This window comes from Larus michahellis, chromosome W (assembly GCF_964199755.1).
Source record: "Larus michahellis chromosome W, bLarMic1.1, whole genome shotgun sequence".
Lineage (NCBI taxonomy): Eukaryota > Metazoa > Chordata > Aves > Charadriiformes > Laridae > Larus > Larus michahellis.
This window is the reverse complement of record NC_133929.1, coordinates 3984502-4000774: the sequence shown is the minus strand read 5'-3', so window position 1 is coordinate 4000774 and position 16273 is coordinate 3984502. Positions and strand designations below refer to the sequence as shown.

The window sequence follows — 16273 nt, the reverse complement described above, 5'->3', positions numbered from 1 at the left end:
ATAGGTAGTAGATTGAAGGTAGGGATCATCCCCCTCTAATCAGCACTCCTTGGACCACATCCAGAAGACTGTATCAGGATTTGGGTCCTCCAATAAAAGAAAAACATTGATGGTGTGAGTTCAGCAGAGGGCCACCAAGATGGTCACAGGGCTGGAGCACATGGCCTGCGCAGAGAAGCTGAGGGAACTGGTCTTGTTCAGCCTGGAGAGGAAAAGGCTTGAGTAGCTTCCCAATACATGCAAAGAATTTACTAAGATGGAGCCAAGCTCTTCAGTGGTGCATGGCAGAAGGATGAGAGAGACAATGGGCAAAATTTGAAAGAAGAGGGGTTCAGACTGGATATGAAGAAAAAAATTTTCACCACAAGGACAGCCAAACAGTGGAACAGGTTGCCCAGAGAGGTCTTCAAGATTGGATCAAGCTCTGACCTTAACTGACTGATTTCCTTTGAGCAGGAATTTGGCCTAGAGATTTCCTGAGGTCCCTTCCAACCTGAATTTATCTATGGTTCTATGGAACTTGATCACTTAATTCAAAGTTTTTTTCTGTAACCAGGTTTCCTGTTGGCAGATGATATCTCCTCAACAACAACAAAAAGAGGAGTCAGAAAAGTTAATACAATGAAATTCTCCTTTTCAGTCATAAGCTTCCTTTTACTTAGGACATTTTTTCCTTGAGGTCAGAGGATTTTGTCCAGCTTTCTTATCTTGTTTTCTCTTGCTTCTAGTTTGATTCTGTATTCTAAACTATCAAATTTAGAGCCTAGACTAACATTTTTAAATTCATAAAGAGAAGAAAATGTAATGTTAAAACATCCCTGCCCTATGAAACAAAACTGAAAGCCGCCAAGGGGGGGGCAAGGAGAAAGGAAAGGAACGTATTTAACACTTCTGAAAGACAGGATTCCTTATTACTTGGGAGACACCCCTGATATCAGGAAACTGGTGTGTGGAAGAAGTCCCTTAAAGTCTTCATGTAGTTCGAGTGCCAGAAAAAAAGCATCTCAGCATAAACACTGAAGCACTCTCCCATTCAATGAAAGAGTTACCTAGTTTTGTGAAACAATTGAGAGAAACTCATCTGGCATCTGGAAATTTCTCTGTGAAGACTACTACGCTTATACTTATTGGAATGTTTCATTAAAATCTGTATTTATGTTGGAATGTCGAATGGGAAGTAAGGGAAGCATGCTAGTTGCTAAATATCCCTGCATATAATAGGGAAATCTAAAGAGGCAGCTTTCGTTTGTTCTGATGACATGGCAGAGAAAAACACTAATTTGGTTTCTGTACTAAAACATACACCCAGCTAAGCTAGCTTTTACTGCCTTGGGTAGTCCTTTAATTGGGATTTACAAATAACTGGATATTTACTTTGAATTTCCTGTCACAGGATTTAAAGGAATTATATATTGTATTTGATTACATTGAATATTTATCTCAAATGTTGCTAATTTGTCTATTTGAATTTATTTTGACCTCAGTTTAATAACTGTATAGCTCAACCTTTAGTTTGTATTTGCATTATTATAGCCTTTAGAGTTCCTAAACGTAGGCAACCCATCCTGTTTTGTTGGATGTTGTTCGAATACATAAGAAAAAGACTGTCCCTGCCCCCAAATGCTTACAACAGAACTCTAAGACAAGCCATGACAATGGAGGAAGTATATAGGGACTCCTCCCCCTTGTCAACATTATGCAGAGGTCTCTATACATAAGCAGTCAACTTGTATTCAAGAGTTTTGTAAGCATCATGGAAAAAGAATTTTTTTAAAAGAAAGATTTTAAGTAGAACAGAGACATGGTTCAATGAGTACAAGAAGCTCAAGTGTGAGGGGAAGCATGAGAGAAAGCACAGAGTTGTTTAGTAGTTTACTCCTAGTAAGATTTTTCTTGATTATTTTTTTTCTCCTGGATTATTAGCTGCAATAAAGAGTGCAAATTTGCTTTTGAAGAAGCAACTCAGGCTAGAGCCACTAAGACTTTTGGGTGGGTGTCTCCTGACCACCCTTTGGTCTAGATTAACCCCTTGGACTTTCATAAAGTAGAGATGAAACACTTACTGGTACTGAAAACTTAAGTTGAAGATGTAAACAATTTTAAGCATTTAAATGCTAAATGCATGAAAAAATGAAGCTTCGTGGCCTACTCCCTTTCTAATGAACCTGTCCCTCTATACTTGCCCCAAAACCACAGAGTTGAAAAAACAAAAAAGCCCCCCCCAAAATTCAAGGATTCAAATGAAATGCTCCTCTAATCCAAAGGAATAACTCCAAAGATGTTTTAATATTTAAATCTTTACATTTTTAAGAGCCTAAGTTTGCACTTCTGTGTTTTCCCAGCCTTAATATGACTAAGTGGTTCGATGCTAGCTCATACACAATCAAAATAAAGGAACTTGGCTTCTTCTGCCTAACTCATTCCCTTCAAAAGCTCAACCCACAACACAGGCATTTCTAATGACTAATGGACTCCATACACTTTCTACAATGGCAACCAATTCTGTGTTTAAAAAAACCTCAATTACTGGAAGAGGGAGTGGTATCCTTCTTAGTGCAGTAGTTACTTGGGTGGTAGAGATACAGATCTGAAGTGACTTAAGTCTGCTATGTTTAAAATTAAAAGTAGGAGCTCTGACCAGAAGTGCTTCCCTTCTGGAAAAGGTTCAAGGCTAGGGAAAGAGATAATTTCTTGAAGCTCTGTTTGTAATGCCTGAATTTAAAACACTCCACTCTTCCCAGCTTTTCTGCTGGTTAAAAGCCACAGCAAACTGAATGTTGCTGACCTTTTAGGCAGCTCCTGCTCATCATGCTCATTTTTTTGTAACCCATTTTGAAGCAATAAACTTTTCAACGCACTCTAAAGAGAACCTATAGATCACAGGATGAGTTGGAGTCCACTTTTGCAGTTATGTGCCTAAAAAATAAGGTATCCCCACTCTAACTCCTTTATTGCATATTGCCCAAGTTATCCCTGTACAAGCACAGATCAAACTGTAGCTGCAAAAAGGAAAACATGTATTCTGCCATTTGAAGCCACACACTCTGAAAGCTTGTTTATATAAAAATTGTAGCAAATTAGGTACTCAGTTCAGAAACCAAATAGGTTATACCGGTGCAGCTCCTCTGGTTTGAAAATGCCTTGTTTTTGAATTAATTTTATATTGATTTAGTTTACATCTGCTCCTTATTCAACTTAAGGAAATAACTGTATGGAAAAATAGGAATGTCTACACAGGAAGGCTGCACAAATTTGAGTAAATCAGAAACCTGAGATCCCCACATAGCTGAAGCCTGATACAGTGTTGCTGTTAAGCAATAGCTGAAGAGCTGTTTCTCAAGTTCTTTCTCAATAATGATGATGATTTTCAGTTGGAAAGTCAACAAAATACAAATCTCACAACTTCAGTTTGGATTAAAAGTTAGTTATATTTCTTCCTGAAGTTCAGTTGTCTAACATGTGAAATGTATATATATGTTCAAAATTGGGTTTTAAGGACAAAAAAGCTTCACTCTCATTATGAACAACCTACTAGCGCTCAGTATTTCTACAGTTTTTCCTTTGAAAAGTCAAGTGTTCATCAGGCAAACCCTAAATGTTTTGGAAGTATTTTTAAGCGTCATGGTGAGAACTTGTATTGACAAAATTATCCATGCATTTAAAATTATTTATATAATTATTAAGACAGAATACTCCATTAAGCTAAAGAAAACCACTTCTGAAACCTGAAGTACTGAAATATATATACTAAACAGGACAGTAGCATTTCTAAGCAGACATGATATGCCCATCTTTTAAATTACATTTTGACAAGTTTCAATCAATCGTATCCTTTAAAAAGCCATTTATGTAGAGGAAGACTTACAAGATCAGGCCCTAAATGGAATTATTTTATTTATAAATAAATAACTACAATTGAAAATTACACAGGATTAAGTTTCCAGAAATTATTTGTCAAAACCAAAAAAGGCAGACCTCACCTGTCTCTGTAGTTTATCACAGTATCGATAATGGCATTCATCTGTTTTGTCAATTTAGGTGGGTTGGGTGACAACTTCTCTGCAGGAGGCCTCCCTCTTCTTTTCTTTGCTCTCTCCCCATCCTCTTTCCCAGAATCCTTATCCAAATTTCTTCGTCTCTTCTGTTTTTTAAGCCGGATTTCCTCTTCCATTTCTTCCAAATTGCCGTCTTCAATTGCCTGACAACCATGGATTCCAAAAACCCCCCAAAACCCAAGAGAAATATACAAATACAATTATCAAGTATTTAAAAAAAAAAACCAAACAAGAAAAATATAACGCAACAAGATATAGATAATTCAACATTAAATGCTCAGTCTATTTATAAAAAAGATTTCAAAAGGAAATTCAGTTACTGACAAACAATAAGACACTAAAATTAAATTAGTTATATTAAGAACCCTACCACCTAAATACGTATTCATCTGAACCTGAATTTCATATATATGAGGGCTTGCATCAATTTATTCACTTTAGTAGCAGTCCTAGAGAATGTAGTTCAAAAGACTTGTTTACAGACAGGATAGTCCACACCATGCTCAGCTTCCAATGAAAGAGATTGCAATTTTTTAATATTTTTTTTTACATACAGACACACACACACTTTATGTAGCAGCATACTAGAATCATCTTCTCTTTCAAAGAATTTAAGTGACCTAACAGTTAAAACCAGATCTAAAATGTATAATTTTAATTTAGAATAACAATCAACAGAGGCAGAAGCACTGACAATAGTGTTTTACAGTAAAGAGCACTCATCATAAAATGAAAAAAAACCCAACACACACATAGCCAAAAAAAATAATTAACAGTTTCAATTACCCACAAATGTGTGCTTTTAACCAGAGCCAGCAGCACCAGGTAAACAGATAAAATCTCTACGAAAACAAACCAGGCATAAAGGGAACCTGTTCACACACTAACAGATCCAGGTAAAAAACAAGAAGCTGAACTTTTTTCTTTGGGGGCAAAAAAATCCTATAAAAATCTTAAAAGTAAGCTTTCTGAATAATGCTTTCTGGAACACAACTGATGTTGATATTTGTCCCTCTTCCCTCTCAATATTGCCTTGAATAAATGCAAATACTAATCAATCATTTCTCATAGCTGAAAGAGCTATAATCATAAGGCAAGAACCATCATTTCTCTATGGAACCAAACATGACTAATATGTATGAACATATGAGAATAATAATCAATGTAAAAAGAGTGATAACAGTCCAGACATAATTTATTTAATTTGCGGACAGTGTCTCTTGAATAACATTTTATGGACAAAACCTGGTTCACTATACAAAAAATCTGGCACGTTAAAACCACTAGTGGGATTTCAAAATCTGTTTGCTATTCATTCTCTAATGTGCAAATCCATAGAACAAACGCGAACACAGAATCCTGAGGAACAGCCTCAAACAAGGCCTTAATAATCAAAAGACAATTTCCATCTCCTTTCAAGCATTCAGATAGCCACTATGAAGAAGGCTTGATCTGATGAGTTAGGAAGAATAAGTAAGGAAAAAACTGCACAAAACCTCATTAATATTCATTTGGTTAAATCAGGATACCTGCCATACACCACTGCAGCTAGCAAAGATTAAGAAAAGGAAATTTCTCCACAAATTTTAGAAGCTAAAAATAATAATAAATACAGCATGCAAGGCTGTCAACAGTTAATGTCATTACTCTCCTTAAGCATTCAGTTGCACATCGAAATACAGAGAACACCAGCTTTTGATGTCTTATGCACCTACACATTCCTGTGATGCAATTCTACTGAACCTCCAAGACTGCAATGAAAAAGATTATTTACCTTACCACTATCGGCAGGTCAGCTATCAGAAATCACAGTTAGTGGGGATAAAATTAACAAACCAGCAAAGCAGTGAGCTGCTAGTCTCTTCATCAGCTGATTGGGGGGGGGGGAAGAGCTGGGGAAAGGCTATGCTTTCATATGTTTTCAGATACAAGTAATTTTATTTTAGTGAAAATTTAATACCGAAAGGATTGTAAATACTCAAATTTGCTGTTTCATTCTACCTACTAGAAGGCCCAAGGCCTTCTTCCTTCAGCTTGCTTTAATATTGACAACTACTTATTCTATTTTTCTCTTATTATTCTAGGCATTCAGATTCTAGATTTTTAGCTGTGCAGTTACCAATTCTTGTTAGCATTTTAATTGTAGGAGCAAAATTGGTCAATTTCATGTATGATTTTAAAACTAAAACAGATTGTATGCAATAAATACAGTTTTAAAATGCAAACAATACTTTTTATTGTTCTGTACCAGACAGATTAGATTTTGGTTATTACAATTAATACAACAAAATACTCAGAATGACAAGAAACAAAAAACAAGGTTAGCATTTTGATGCAATGTGCTTTAGAAAATAGATATTCACTCATTAACCAAAACCAAAAAAATATATTTTTGCCAAATGTTCCCCCCATGCCCTCCAATGGTGTTGTCACCACCCCTTAGTACTAACATCTCATTTAGAACTGTGCATACAGTTGTTACTTAGGTTATATACTTTTCTGCAAAATTGTTGCAGGGGCTAAGATCAAAGTCAGAAGAATGTTTGGGTTTTCTTTTTTTAAAACGATGTCGGCCAATGTAGGAAAAAAAAAAAGAAAGAACAGACAAATTGTGACATTTGCTGTTCCACTCTGTAAATTAATGAGTAGTATACAATAAAGTAATTCTCAGAATACTATAAATCTGCAAATGAATATTTAAAACTGTCTATTTGGATAAAAATATAGAAATCTATTAATATAATTAGATCTTAAAATTTTGTGCAGACATGTAAATTCAGACAATTTTCCTTAAAAAAGGTTGGTTTTAGTGAAAGCACTAAAAATCGCATACACGTGCGTGCATGTGTGCACACACACATTCATAGAATCATAGAAGTGCCTAGGTTGGAAGGGACCTTTCAGATCATCGAGTCCAACCATCAACCGAACTCTGACAAAAACCATCACTAGACATATCTCTGAGCACTATGTCGACCCGTCTTTTAAATACCTCCAGGGATGGTGCCTCAACCACTTCCCTGGGCAGCCTGTTCCAATGCTTGACAACCCTTTCAGTGAAGAAATTTTCCCTAATATCCAGTCTAAACCTCCCCTGGTGCAACTTGAGGCCATTTCCTCTTGTCCTATTGCCTGTTACTTGGGAGAAGAGACTGACACACACCTCTCTACAGCCTCCTTTCAGGTAGTTGTAGAGAGCGATGAGGTCTCCCCTCAGCCTCCTCTTCTCCAGGCTAAACAACCCCAGCTCCCTCAGCTGCTCCCTGTAACACTTGTTCTCCAGACCCCTCACCAGCTTCATTGTCCTTCTCTGGACACACTCCAGCACCTCAAGGTCTTTTTTGTGGTGAGGGGCCCAAAACTGAACACAGTACTTGAGGTGGGGCCTCACCAGTGCCGAGTACAGGGGGACGATCACTTCCCTACTCCTGCTGGCCACACTATTTCTGATACAGGCCCAGATGCTGTTGGCTGCCTTGGCCACCTGGGCACACTGCTGGCTCATATTCAGCCTGTTGTTAACCAACACCCCCAGGTCCTTTTCTGCCAGGCAGCGTCTCCAGCCACTCTGCCCCAATCCTGTAGCGCTGCATGGGGTTGTTGTGGCCCAAGTGCAGGACCTGGCACTTGGCCTTGTTGAACCTCATACCATTGGCCTCAGCCCATTGTTCATATACATGTGTGTTCATGTACCAAGTTATTTATGAAACTAATTCAAATGACAGTGCTTCATTAGAAGACACTTACTACAATAAGGCTGAAGTGCTACACCCAAGATAACATCCTTCCAAACCTTTACCAGAAGGATAATGCAATGCATCCCAGAAACAAATCTCCAGTTTCTGATGGATGAGGTGTTGCACAAGAGTATAGGACACAGCAGACATCTCCCATGCTCAAATGCCTTTGGATTAGTGAGGTGAATAGAAAGGAAGTCAAGAAAACTACTGTACAAATAAATATTTAAGGCTTTCCTTAAAGCAACAGGACCAAATACTACAATAAAGTTTGGAGCCTGTTTTCTTGAAAGCAAGCAGTAAAATTATTAGAGAGTCTAATTCTGCAAAGGGCTGAACATCTCATGAGAGGTACTGGGTATCGTTTTCCAGCCATATTCCAATGTGGAAGCCAATGGAAAACCAGTGGAAATCATGAGGACTCAATGCTGCATCCTGTACCAAGAAAATCTTCCTGCTGTTCAGTACCTTATTGGTGTTTCTTGGTACACGTTATATAAAACAATTCCCTTGCTGAAGAGCTGAGACCATGCAAGTCTCTCAAGGCACCAGAATTTTAATCAGCATATTGACCATAGATTAAAGAGAAACAAACAAACAAGAATTTTCAGAAGGCAACTAGAACTTGGTTTTGGGCTTTTCTATTGTTAATTGCAGTTACATTTCTCTCATCAATCATGAAGTACCGTTTCTTCGTTTCTTACATAAGGAAGTCTTTGTGGATACTGTTACATGAGCATCAAGAAATGAAGTAAAGAAAGAAATATCAAAATAGAAACTGCTTTGTTTGCATTCTTAACATTGGCTTAGTTGAGAGTCTGGAAAACATGGCACAACATCAGACACATACAACTGTTCAGTCAAGAATTATGGAACAAAATGTATGATAAGATCTATAGCTCTGACTTCTTTGGTGACAACATCCTTTCACAAGCCAACCTCATAATACCTGAGGAAATCAACAACAACAAAGAATCTACCTTGGTGAGATCACCCATGGATATTTTATTAGACAAAAACTGATGTTGTATGTTATAATAAGGTAACTAATGACATAAGATGAAATATATTAAACCTCATGTGTATCAAAGGTTCTCAAAGACCTTAAAAAATTCTCAGATCAGTCCTATATTAGTTATTAGATTAATTTTATGTGAAGCAGGAATCAAGTGATTTGAGTATGGTCACATGGTGGCAGCAGGGTTGGGCATAAAAATCAGTTCTGGTGTTCAGCACTCCAATGCTTTTTCTCTAATATTTCAATGATTACATTATGAGAGGTATTTGTCATGGACCAAGAAATATACTAGTTTCCTTTGCTCTGAACTCATTATTAAGTACTAAGACTAGAAATTTGAGTCAAAGAAAGCTATTACTATTGCCTACAGTCATAGAAACTGTATACAGACACTTAAAACTAGTGACAGTAAACAATATAATGTTGAAACCCTCTTTGGATTAAATGAGATACTGTGCAAAACAGGAAATCTCTATATGATGCATCCCCCTCTTATTCCCTCTTAACCCAAAGAAGCACGTACAGAGTGTTACTATAGCTTACTCCCTTCCCTCCCAGGTGTTAATGCTCAATATCTCTCAAAGCTGCATAAGAGAACAGAGAGCTCCTGCAACTAATTCTGCCATACAGACAGATTTGCTAACGTGCTTGTATTGAGTCTGGCTGGGATGGAGTTAACTTTCCCCATAGCAGCCCTCATAGTGCTGTGCTTTGTATTTATAGCTAGAACAGTGTTGATAACACACCGATGCTTTGGCTACTGCTGAGCAGTGCTCACACAGCATCAAGGCTGTCTCTCCAACACACCCACCCCACCCAAAGGCCAGTAGGCTGGGGGTGGACAAGAGGTTGGGAGGGGACAGAGCCAGGACAGCTGACCCATACTGATGAAAGGAATATTCCATACCATATGATGTCATGCTCAGCAATAAAAGCTAAGAGGGAGGAGTGGGGGGGGCTTTCATTATTAAGGTGTTTGTCTTCCTAAGCAACCGCTACACGTACTGAGGCCCTGCTTCCCAGGAAGTGGCTGGACATGGACTGCTGATGGAAGGTAGAGAATAAATCTTTTTGTTTTCATTTGCTTCCATATGCGGCCTTTGCTTTTCTTTATTAAACTGCTCTTTTTTGGACCCACAAGTTTTTAATCTTATTTTCTCCCCCATCTTGCTGAGGAGAGGGAGTGAGAGAGCAACGTGGTGGGCACCTGGCAGCCAGCCAAGGTTAACCCACCATAATGCTAATTATCTAACTCAGTATTTTCACTGAAGGCATACAATATATAATTCAACAGGAAAATCAACTTCCCAATTCCTTAAAAAGAAATAAATCTAACAATGCACGGTATCCTAAAGTCTGAACTTCTCCTAGGGCAAAGGCACACCATTTATAGAACTACTTCCTGCTATGCTAAATGGCAGACTCCCCAATAACTTCTTCCAGCAAGCTAGGGTACCAGTAGGGTAAACCATTGGTGTCCGGGACAAAAGACCTATATTGTTAATCTGTAATCATAAGTTTCATGGGACTCAAAGCTTTTCCTTTTTAAACCAACAGGATCCTAGTTTTCAAACAACAAAATATCCTAAGAAAGTAGACGTGATATATTTGATACAAGCCAGGATGCTATTGGCCTTCTTGGCCACCTGAGCACACTGCTGGCTCATATTCAGCCAGCTGTTGACCAGCACGCCAAGGTCCTTTTCCGACAGGCAGCTTTCCAGACACTCTTCACAGAATCACAGAATTGTAGGGGTTGGAAGGGACCTTTGGAGATCATCTAGTCCAACGCCCCTGCCAAAACAGGTTCACCTAGAGCAGGTTGGACAGGAATGCATCCAGGTGAGTTTTAAATATCTCCAGAGATGGAGACTCCGCAACCTCTCTGGGCAGCCCGTTCCACTTTTTCCAGAAGTTTTTCCTCATGTTGAGATGGAACTTCCTGTGTTCCAGCTTGTGCCCATTTCCCCTTGTCCTGTCACCGGGCACCACTGAAGAGAGTCTGGCCCCATCCTCTTGACACTCACCCTTTAGAAATTTATAAGCATTGATAAGATCCCCTCTCAGTCTTCTCCAGGCTAAACAGAGCCAGGTCTCTCAACCCTTTCTCGTAAAGAGGAATATGCGTGTGTTCCTTTTCCTAGGAACCAGAGGGTCACAGATAAAACACCCCAAAGGAAGACCAGCTGAAGAGCAGCACGAAGGAAATGCAGCCACTCCAGCTAGTAGGACAGCTTCATCAGGCGCCCAGCTGAGGTGCCTTTACGCAAATGCACATAGCATGGGAAACAAGCAAGAGGAGTTAGAGATGTGCGCACGCCTCCAGGGCTATGATCTTATTGGCATCACAGAGACGTGGTGGGATGACTCCTATGATTGGAGTGTTGAAATGGAGGGATACAGGCTCTTCAGGAAGATGGAGGAGGAGCTGACCGTGAGCTCATGGGTCAAGATTAAAGGGAACGCAGGGGCAGGGGACATTGCAGCAGGGGTCTGCTACAGGCCACCTGACCAGGATGACAGAGCGGATGAGGCCCTCTGTTGAGGAATGGCTATATGAGAACGGGCACGGCGCCATGCAGGATTGTCAGAAGTAAGCTATGCCTGCCTGCATGGAAAATTCTGAGTTACGCTGATAAGGAAGATGCTGAAGGCCGTGCTGACCTTCCTTAAGTCAAGTCAGATAAACAACTTTGAGAAAGTAGACTGTGAGAGAACAGGAACAAACCCGGACCCAAGAAACCGCATGTAGGAGGAGTATGAATAATGTAATCTTTAGTGCACAGCCAGTAGCTGTAAGACAAATAGGCATATCTAAGTGTAAGAGTATAAAAGTCTGATGAAGCTGCAATAAAGCTGAAGCTTGCTTTATCACTCATATTGAGTCGACTGCTTGTTTCCCTCGCTCGTCGCAAGTGGCGCCCGAACAGGGACCCCACTCCTTGTTCTCCACCGGACAGCGAGCTCGGAGAAGCACTGGTAGCAGCGACCAGGGAGCAGAAGATCAGCGACAAGACGTGTCTGATCCGTGCTTGGACCCAGGATAATAAAGAAGAGGTTCTCCGTCCGAGTGAAGGCTACCAAAGGGAAAGGCTGCAAGTGACCAGATAATTAAGAAGGTCTACACAACGCGCGATGGATAGAGAGGTAGCTTTCGAAATTTTAAAACGCTTTTTAGAAAAGCGGGGAGTAAGCCCTTTAGGCGCAGCTATGGTCTAAGAGAGGGATTGAAACACCAGCGAAACTGTTGCTCAAACTGATTAAGCCGGGGCAGGAGATGGGGCAACAAGTAACAAAAGAAGAAGGGACAATATTAAGACTTCTCCTGCATATCCTCTCTAAGAGAGGGGTGAAATACGATGAGCGTATGCTCCGAAGGTTGTTAACCTGGTGCAGAGAGAACGGATTCGCACCAGAGCCCCAGACAGCTTTTAAACCAGAAATATGGGAGGCTGTTGGGAAAAAACTGTGGGAAGTGATAAGTAAAGGAGACAAAGAGGCATCACCGTTAGCGACGACATGGCGGTTGGTGTTATCGACCTTAAAAGATATGAAGGCGGAGCGAGCCACGGCAGCCGGGGCTTTTGCAGCATTACAACCCACGGGAGGGGGATCGAACAGGCCAGGTCCGAAGGTCTGGGACGATCCCCTGCTGATCCCCTCTGCTCCACCTGAGGCCGATGGAGGAGGCAGAATGTCAGCAGAGAAGGACAGAGCCGGAGCTGTTTGCTCCTGCCATTGCCCGCCTCGCCCCCTCCCCAGTCGTCTCCCTGAGATAGAAGTGCTGGTTTTGTATGTCTGCTGTGTAAGTGTGTGTGGGCGCCAGCTTATACCTGCTGATCAGCATGTGTGCTACCGTTTGCTTTTTGTTCTGTGCAGTGTTGTTAGGTGACTCCCCTTGAGCAGGTGTTCTGCCCGGTGTGGTACTGTTCTCGTATGCATCTAGGGCTGACACTCCGTCAAGTGAAGAAGTTTGTATATACACAGTGTTTAGACGTAAGGCGAGCGCGCCCCAGGTAGATACACCAGGATGGGCTGTAGAACCGATGGAAGTCCTGAAATATTGGGGGAGTTTTCACAAGCCGACACGTTTACACTCTCGGGAATGGCTCGCCCGTGGAGGGCGTATCACTGGTTGTTTGTTGTTTGTCTATAAGATCATGGTTGATCGGGAAAAGGAGTTGAGCCAAAATCTATAGGATGCTCTGTAGGAAAATGAGAAACTTAAGGAAAAATGAGAAACTGAGCTCTTGTTGCAAAGGCAGACTTTTATGTCAGTCGTAAGTGATGGGGAAAAATAAAAAAAAAAAAGAGAAAAAAAGAAAAAAAAGAGAAAGAAAAAAAAGAAAAAAATGAAAAAAAAAAAAACCAAACAGGAACAATTAGATGGGAAATGTGCCACGTTAGCACAAAAGTATGCCATAAGCATTACGAGAAAGCATCAGAAAAAGAGAAATAGGACACCTGATTCAAAGCAGTACCAGAGAGATATGGTTTTGGTTTTTTCCTCTATGTGTCTATGTTATTGCATGCCTTAGTAGATTGCTCTGTGTTATACCTTGCGAGACTAAAATGAACCCCAGCAGAAGCGGTCTCTTGAGCAAGGGGGTGGAATATGGGAAAGCAACGGAAGATCGGCGAGGAGGACTGTAAATACACTCAAGGGACTCGCACCTGGGTGCTGGAAAACACATATATCACACCAATTGTTATTCAGTCTCGGGTGCTGGCAAGAAAAACATTTGGATGACATAAGCCTGTAATGGACTCACAGACACCTTATCCAGCTGCTTGAGAACCTTGGCCTGTTGTGGAAGAAGATCAAAGCACAGTGCCAGCAAGAACAGGGAGTCCGCATGTGCTCTAGCTAACAAGGCCTCTTTTGCTGCCAAGGATTCGTGATAACAAGGACTCTCTTGCTGCCAAGGCTAAGTTTAACAATGCTACTAGTACCGCTATGTCTGAGTTATTGCTAGATGTAGACAGTATTCGATATGCGACGCTGCAAAACAGAGCTGCTACTGATTTTTTGCTTTCAGCTCACAGACATGGTTGTCAAGATTTTAAAGGACTGTATTGTATGAATCTAAGTGACCACTCCAAATCCATCCATGCCCAGCTGCAGGAACTGCACCGACCGAACCAGCAACTTGTGGAGGCCACTGGGTGGAATCTCTTTGCTGGAAGGACTTGGGGGTGGGGTTGGTTGAAGCAAATTATACTCATTGCCTGTGTGGAAGGAATTTGTCTGTTATGTTTAGTATGCTGTTTGCCGTGTTTAATAAGCATTATACGATCAGCTGTAGATGCCGCTTTGCATCGTACCCTTGTACGAGTTGTAGAATATGTTGCTGTAAAAACTTTGTGTGTATCCATGAGAACCCGACCTTCACAGAAGAAGATAACAAGAAGGGATTACAACAATGTAGTCACGTATCAGACAGCCGCTGTTGGCAAAGCTGGATCATGAGTTTGGTGAGACTCGCTCCATACACTGGCCACGTGTGCAGCGACTCTGGCCTGTACTTTTCTACTCGATCCAGTGCAGGAGAGTCTGGTGGGACTCGCTGCATGCGCTGGCCATGCGTGCAGCGACTCTAGCCTGTACTTCTCCACTCAATCCAGTGCAGGATATAGGAGGGCTGTCTCGGGTCAGAGAGGGGGAGAGAGACATGAGCACACTTTGAAGGTACAGGGGATGCCCTGAAGCACTGTGTCTGCCCCCGCCCTCCCCATAAGTTTTATGTTCATTAACCCCAACAGCTCCGAAGGCATTACAGCATGTTGCAAGATAAGATATAGTCTACTACTGCTGCAAGACGCATTGAACACCTTCCTACAAGAATTTCAACTTTATGCCCTGATAGGACAGTGGGATGATGCACTCGCAAAGAGCCTGACTGCGTTAGAGTGGGTATTTTTGCCACATACCTTTTCAAAACCAGTAACTATGAAGATCTAAATGTTACCACGATTGTTTTTCCAGGGTCGCTTGTGCTGTCAGCAACCGCAATGTATTTGAAATATTACAAAAGGATTTCTCATGGGTAAATCCAAAGAAATTGGCTTTCTGGGCTAAATTTAGGAATCTGGGTATTTATTGCCTTAGCAGGGTTCCTTTTGATTCTGTTTTTAATTGTGTTTAGTATATAACCCGCTAAGAGCGTCACAACGAGTAGAAGCACAAGTCATGGCGACCTTGTTAATAAATGGTCTGGTGTTAAACAAAAAAGGGGGAGATGGGGCAGATCTACGAGCAGAGGCCTGCGTACGGCCAAAGACACAGTGAGCAGAGCACACAGTAACCACAGAGCCAAGAGAACAGTTCATACCTTCACTCCATCCTGTGACGACCATATAACATCTTCGAATCTCGGACAAAGAATAGGGCTAAGTATTCTTCCTTCGCTAGGAACAGCAACGGCATTAAATATGTTGAATAAGATAGGGTGTTGGGCAAGTAAACAGATAAACCTTACAACTGAAATCATATCTAGCTTGCTTACTGATTTTGGTAGCGATAATTATTGTAGTGAAAATTGCATATCATCGTATTTTACGCAACCTACTACATGTTAACAATACCGTGTTGATTGTACAATCAGTACAAAAAGAAAAAGGGGGAATTGTTGAGGAATGGCTATATGAGAACGGGCACGGCGCCATGCAGGATTGTCAGAAGTAAGCTATGCCTGCCTGCATGGAAAATTACGAGTCACGCTGATAAGGAAGATGCTGAAGGCCGTGCTGACCTTCCTTAAGTCAGATAAACAACTTTGAGAAAGTAGACTGTGAGAGAACAGGAACAAACCCGGACCCAAGAAACCGCATGTAGGAGGAGTATGAATAATGTAATCTTTAGTGCACAGCCAATAGCTGTAAGACAAATAGGCATATCTAAGTGTAAGAGTATAAAAGTCTGATGAAGCTGCAATAAAGCTGAAGCTTGCTTTATCACTCATATTGAGTCGACTGCTTGTTTCCCTCGCTTGTCGCAGCCCTCTATAGACAGATAGGAGCAGCATCGCATTCACAGACCCTGGTCATCATGGGGGACTTCAACCACCCTGATATCCGTTGGAAGGACAACACAGCAGGGCATAAGAAATCCAGGAAGTTCTTGGAATGTGTCGATGACAACTTTCTTTTTTCAAATGGTAGAAGAGCCAACAAGGAGGGGAACTATGCTGGACCTTGTCCTTTCCAAAAAAGGAGGGGCTGGTGGCGAGTGTCAAGCTCAAGGGCAGCCTCAGCTGCAGTGAACATGAAATGGGAGAGTTCAAGATGCTTTGGGCAGCAAGGAGGGCACGCAGCAAGCTCACTACCCTGGACTTCAGGAGAGCAGACTTTGGCCTCTTGAGGGACCTGCTTGGCAGGGTAACATGGGAAAAAGCACTGGAGGGGAGAGGGGCCCAAGGAAGCTGGTTAGTATTCAAGGATCACCTCCTCCAAGCTCAGGAGCG

The 16273-nt window shown here is 41.2% G+C and overlaps 2 protein-coding genes across 16 annotated transcripts in view; one reads left to right on the top strand and one right to left on the bottom strand.

The window, feature by feature from the left end:
- Positions 1–11067, top strand: part of LOC141735680 (putative global transcription activator SNF2L2) — a 186360-nt gene extending 175293 nt beyond the window's left edge. For both annotated transcript variants that reach the window (XM_074568739.1, XM_074568738.1), the window contains exon 8: positions 10955–11067. In XM_074568739.1, coding sequence (XP_074424840.1) covers positions 10955–10975 — 21 coding nt within the window. In that variant the 3' untranslated portion in view covers positions 10976–11067. The remainder of the gene's footprint in view (positions 1–10954) is intronic.
- The window catches only part of LOC141735678 (putative global transcription activator SNF2L2), a 208845-nt gene that overhangs the window by 30140 nt on the left and 162432 nt on the right, over positions 1–16273 (bottom strand). For 13 of the 14 annotated variants that reach the window (XM_074568726.1, XM_074568722.1, XM_074568729.1 and 10 more), the window contains one exon: positions 3981–4198. The exons of the other annotated variant lie outside the window; for it this stretch is intronic. In XM_074568726.1, the coding sequence (XP_074424827.1) occupies positions 3981–4198 (218 nt within the window). The remainder of the gene's footprint in view (positions 1–3980; positions 4199–16273) is intronic. 14 annotated transcript variants of the gene reach the window in all.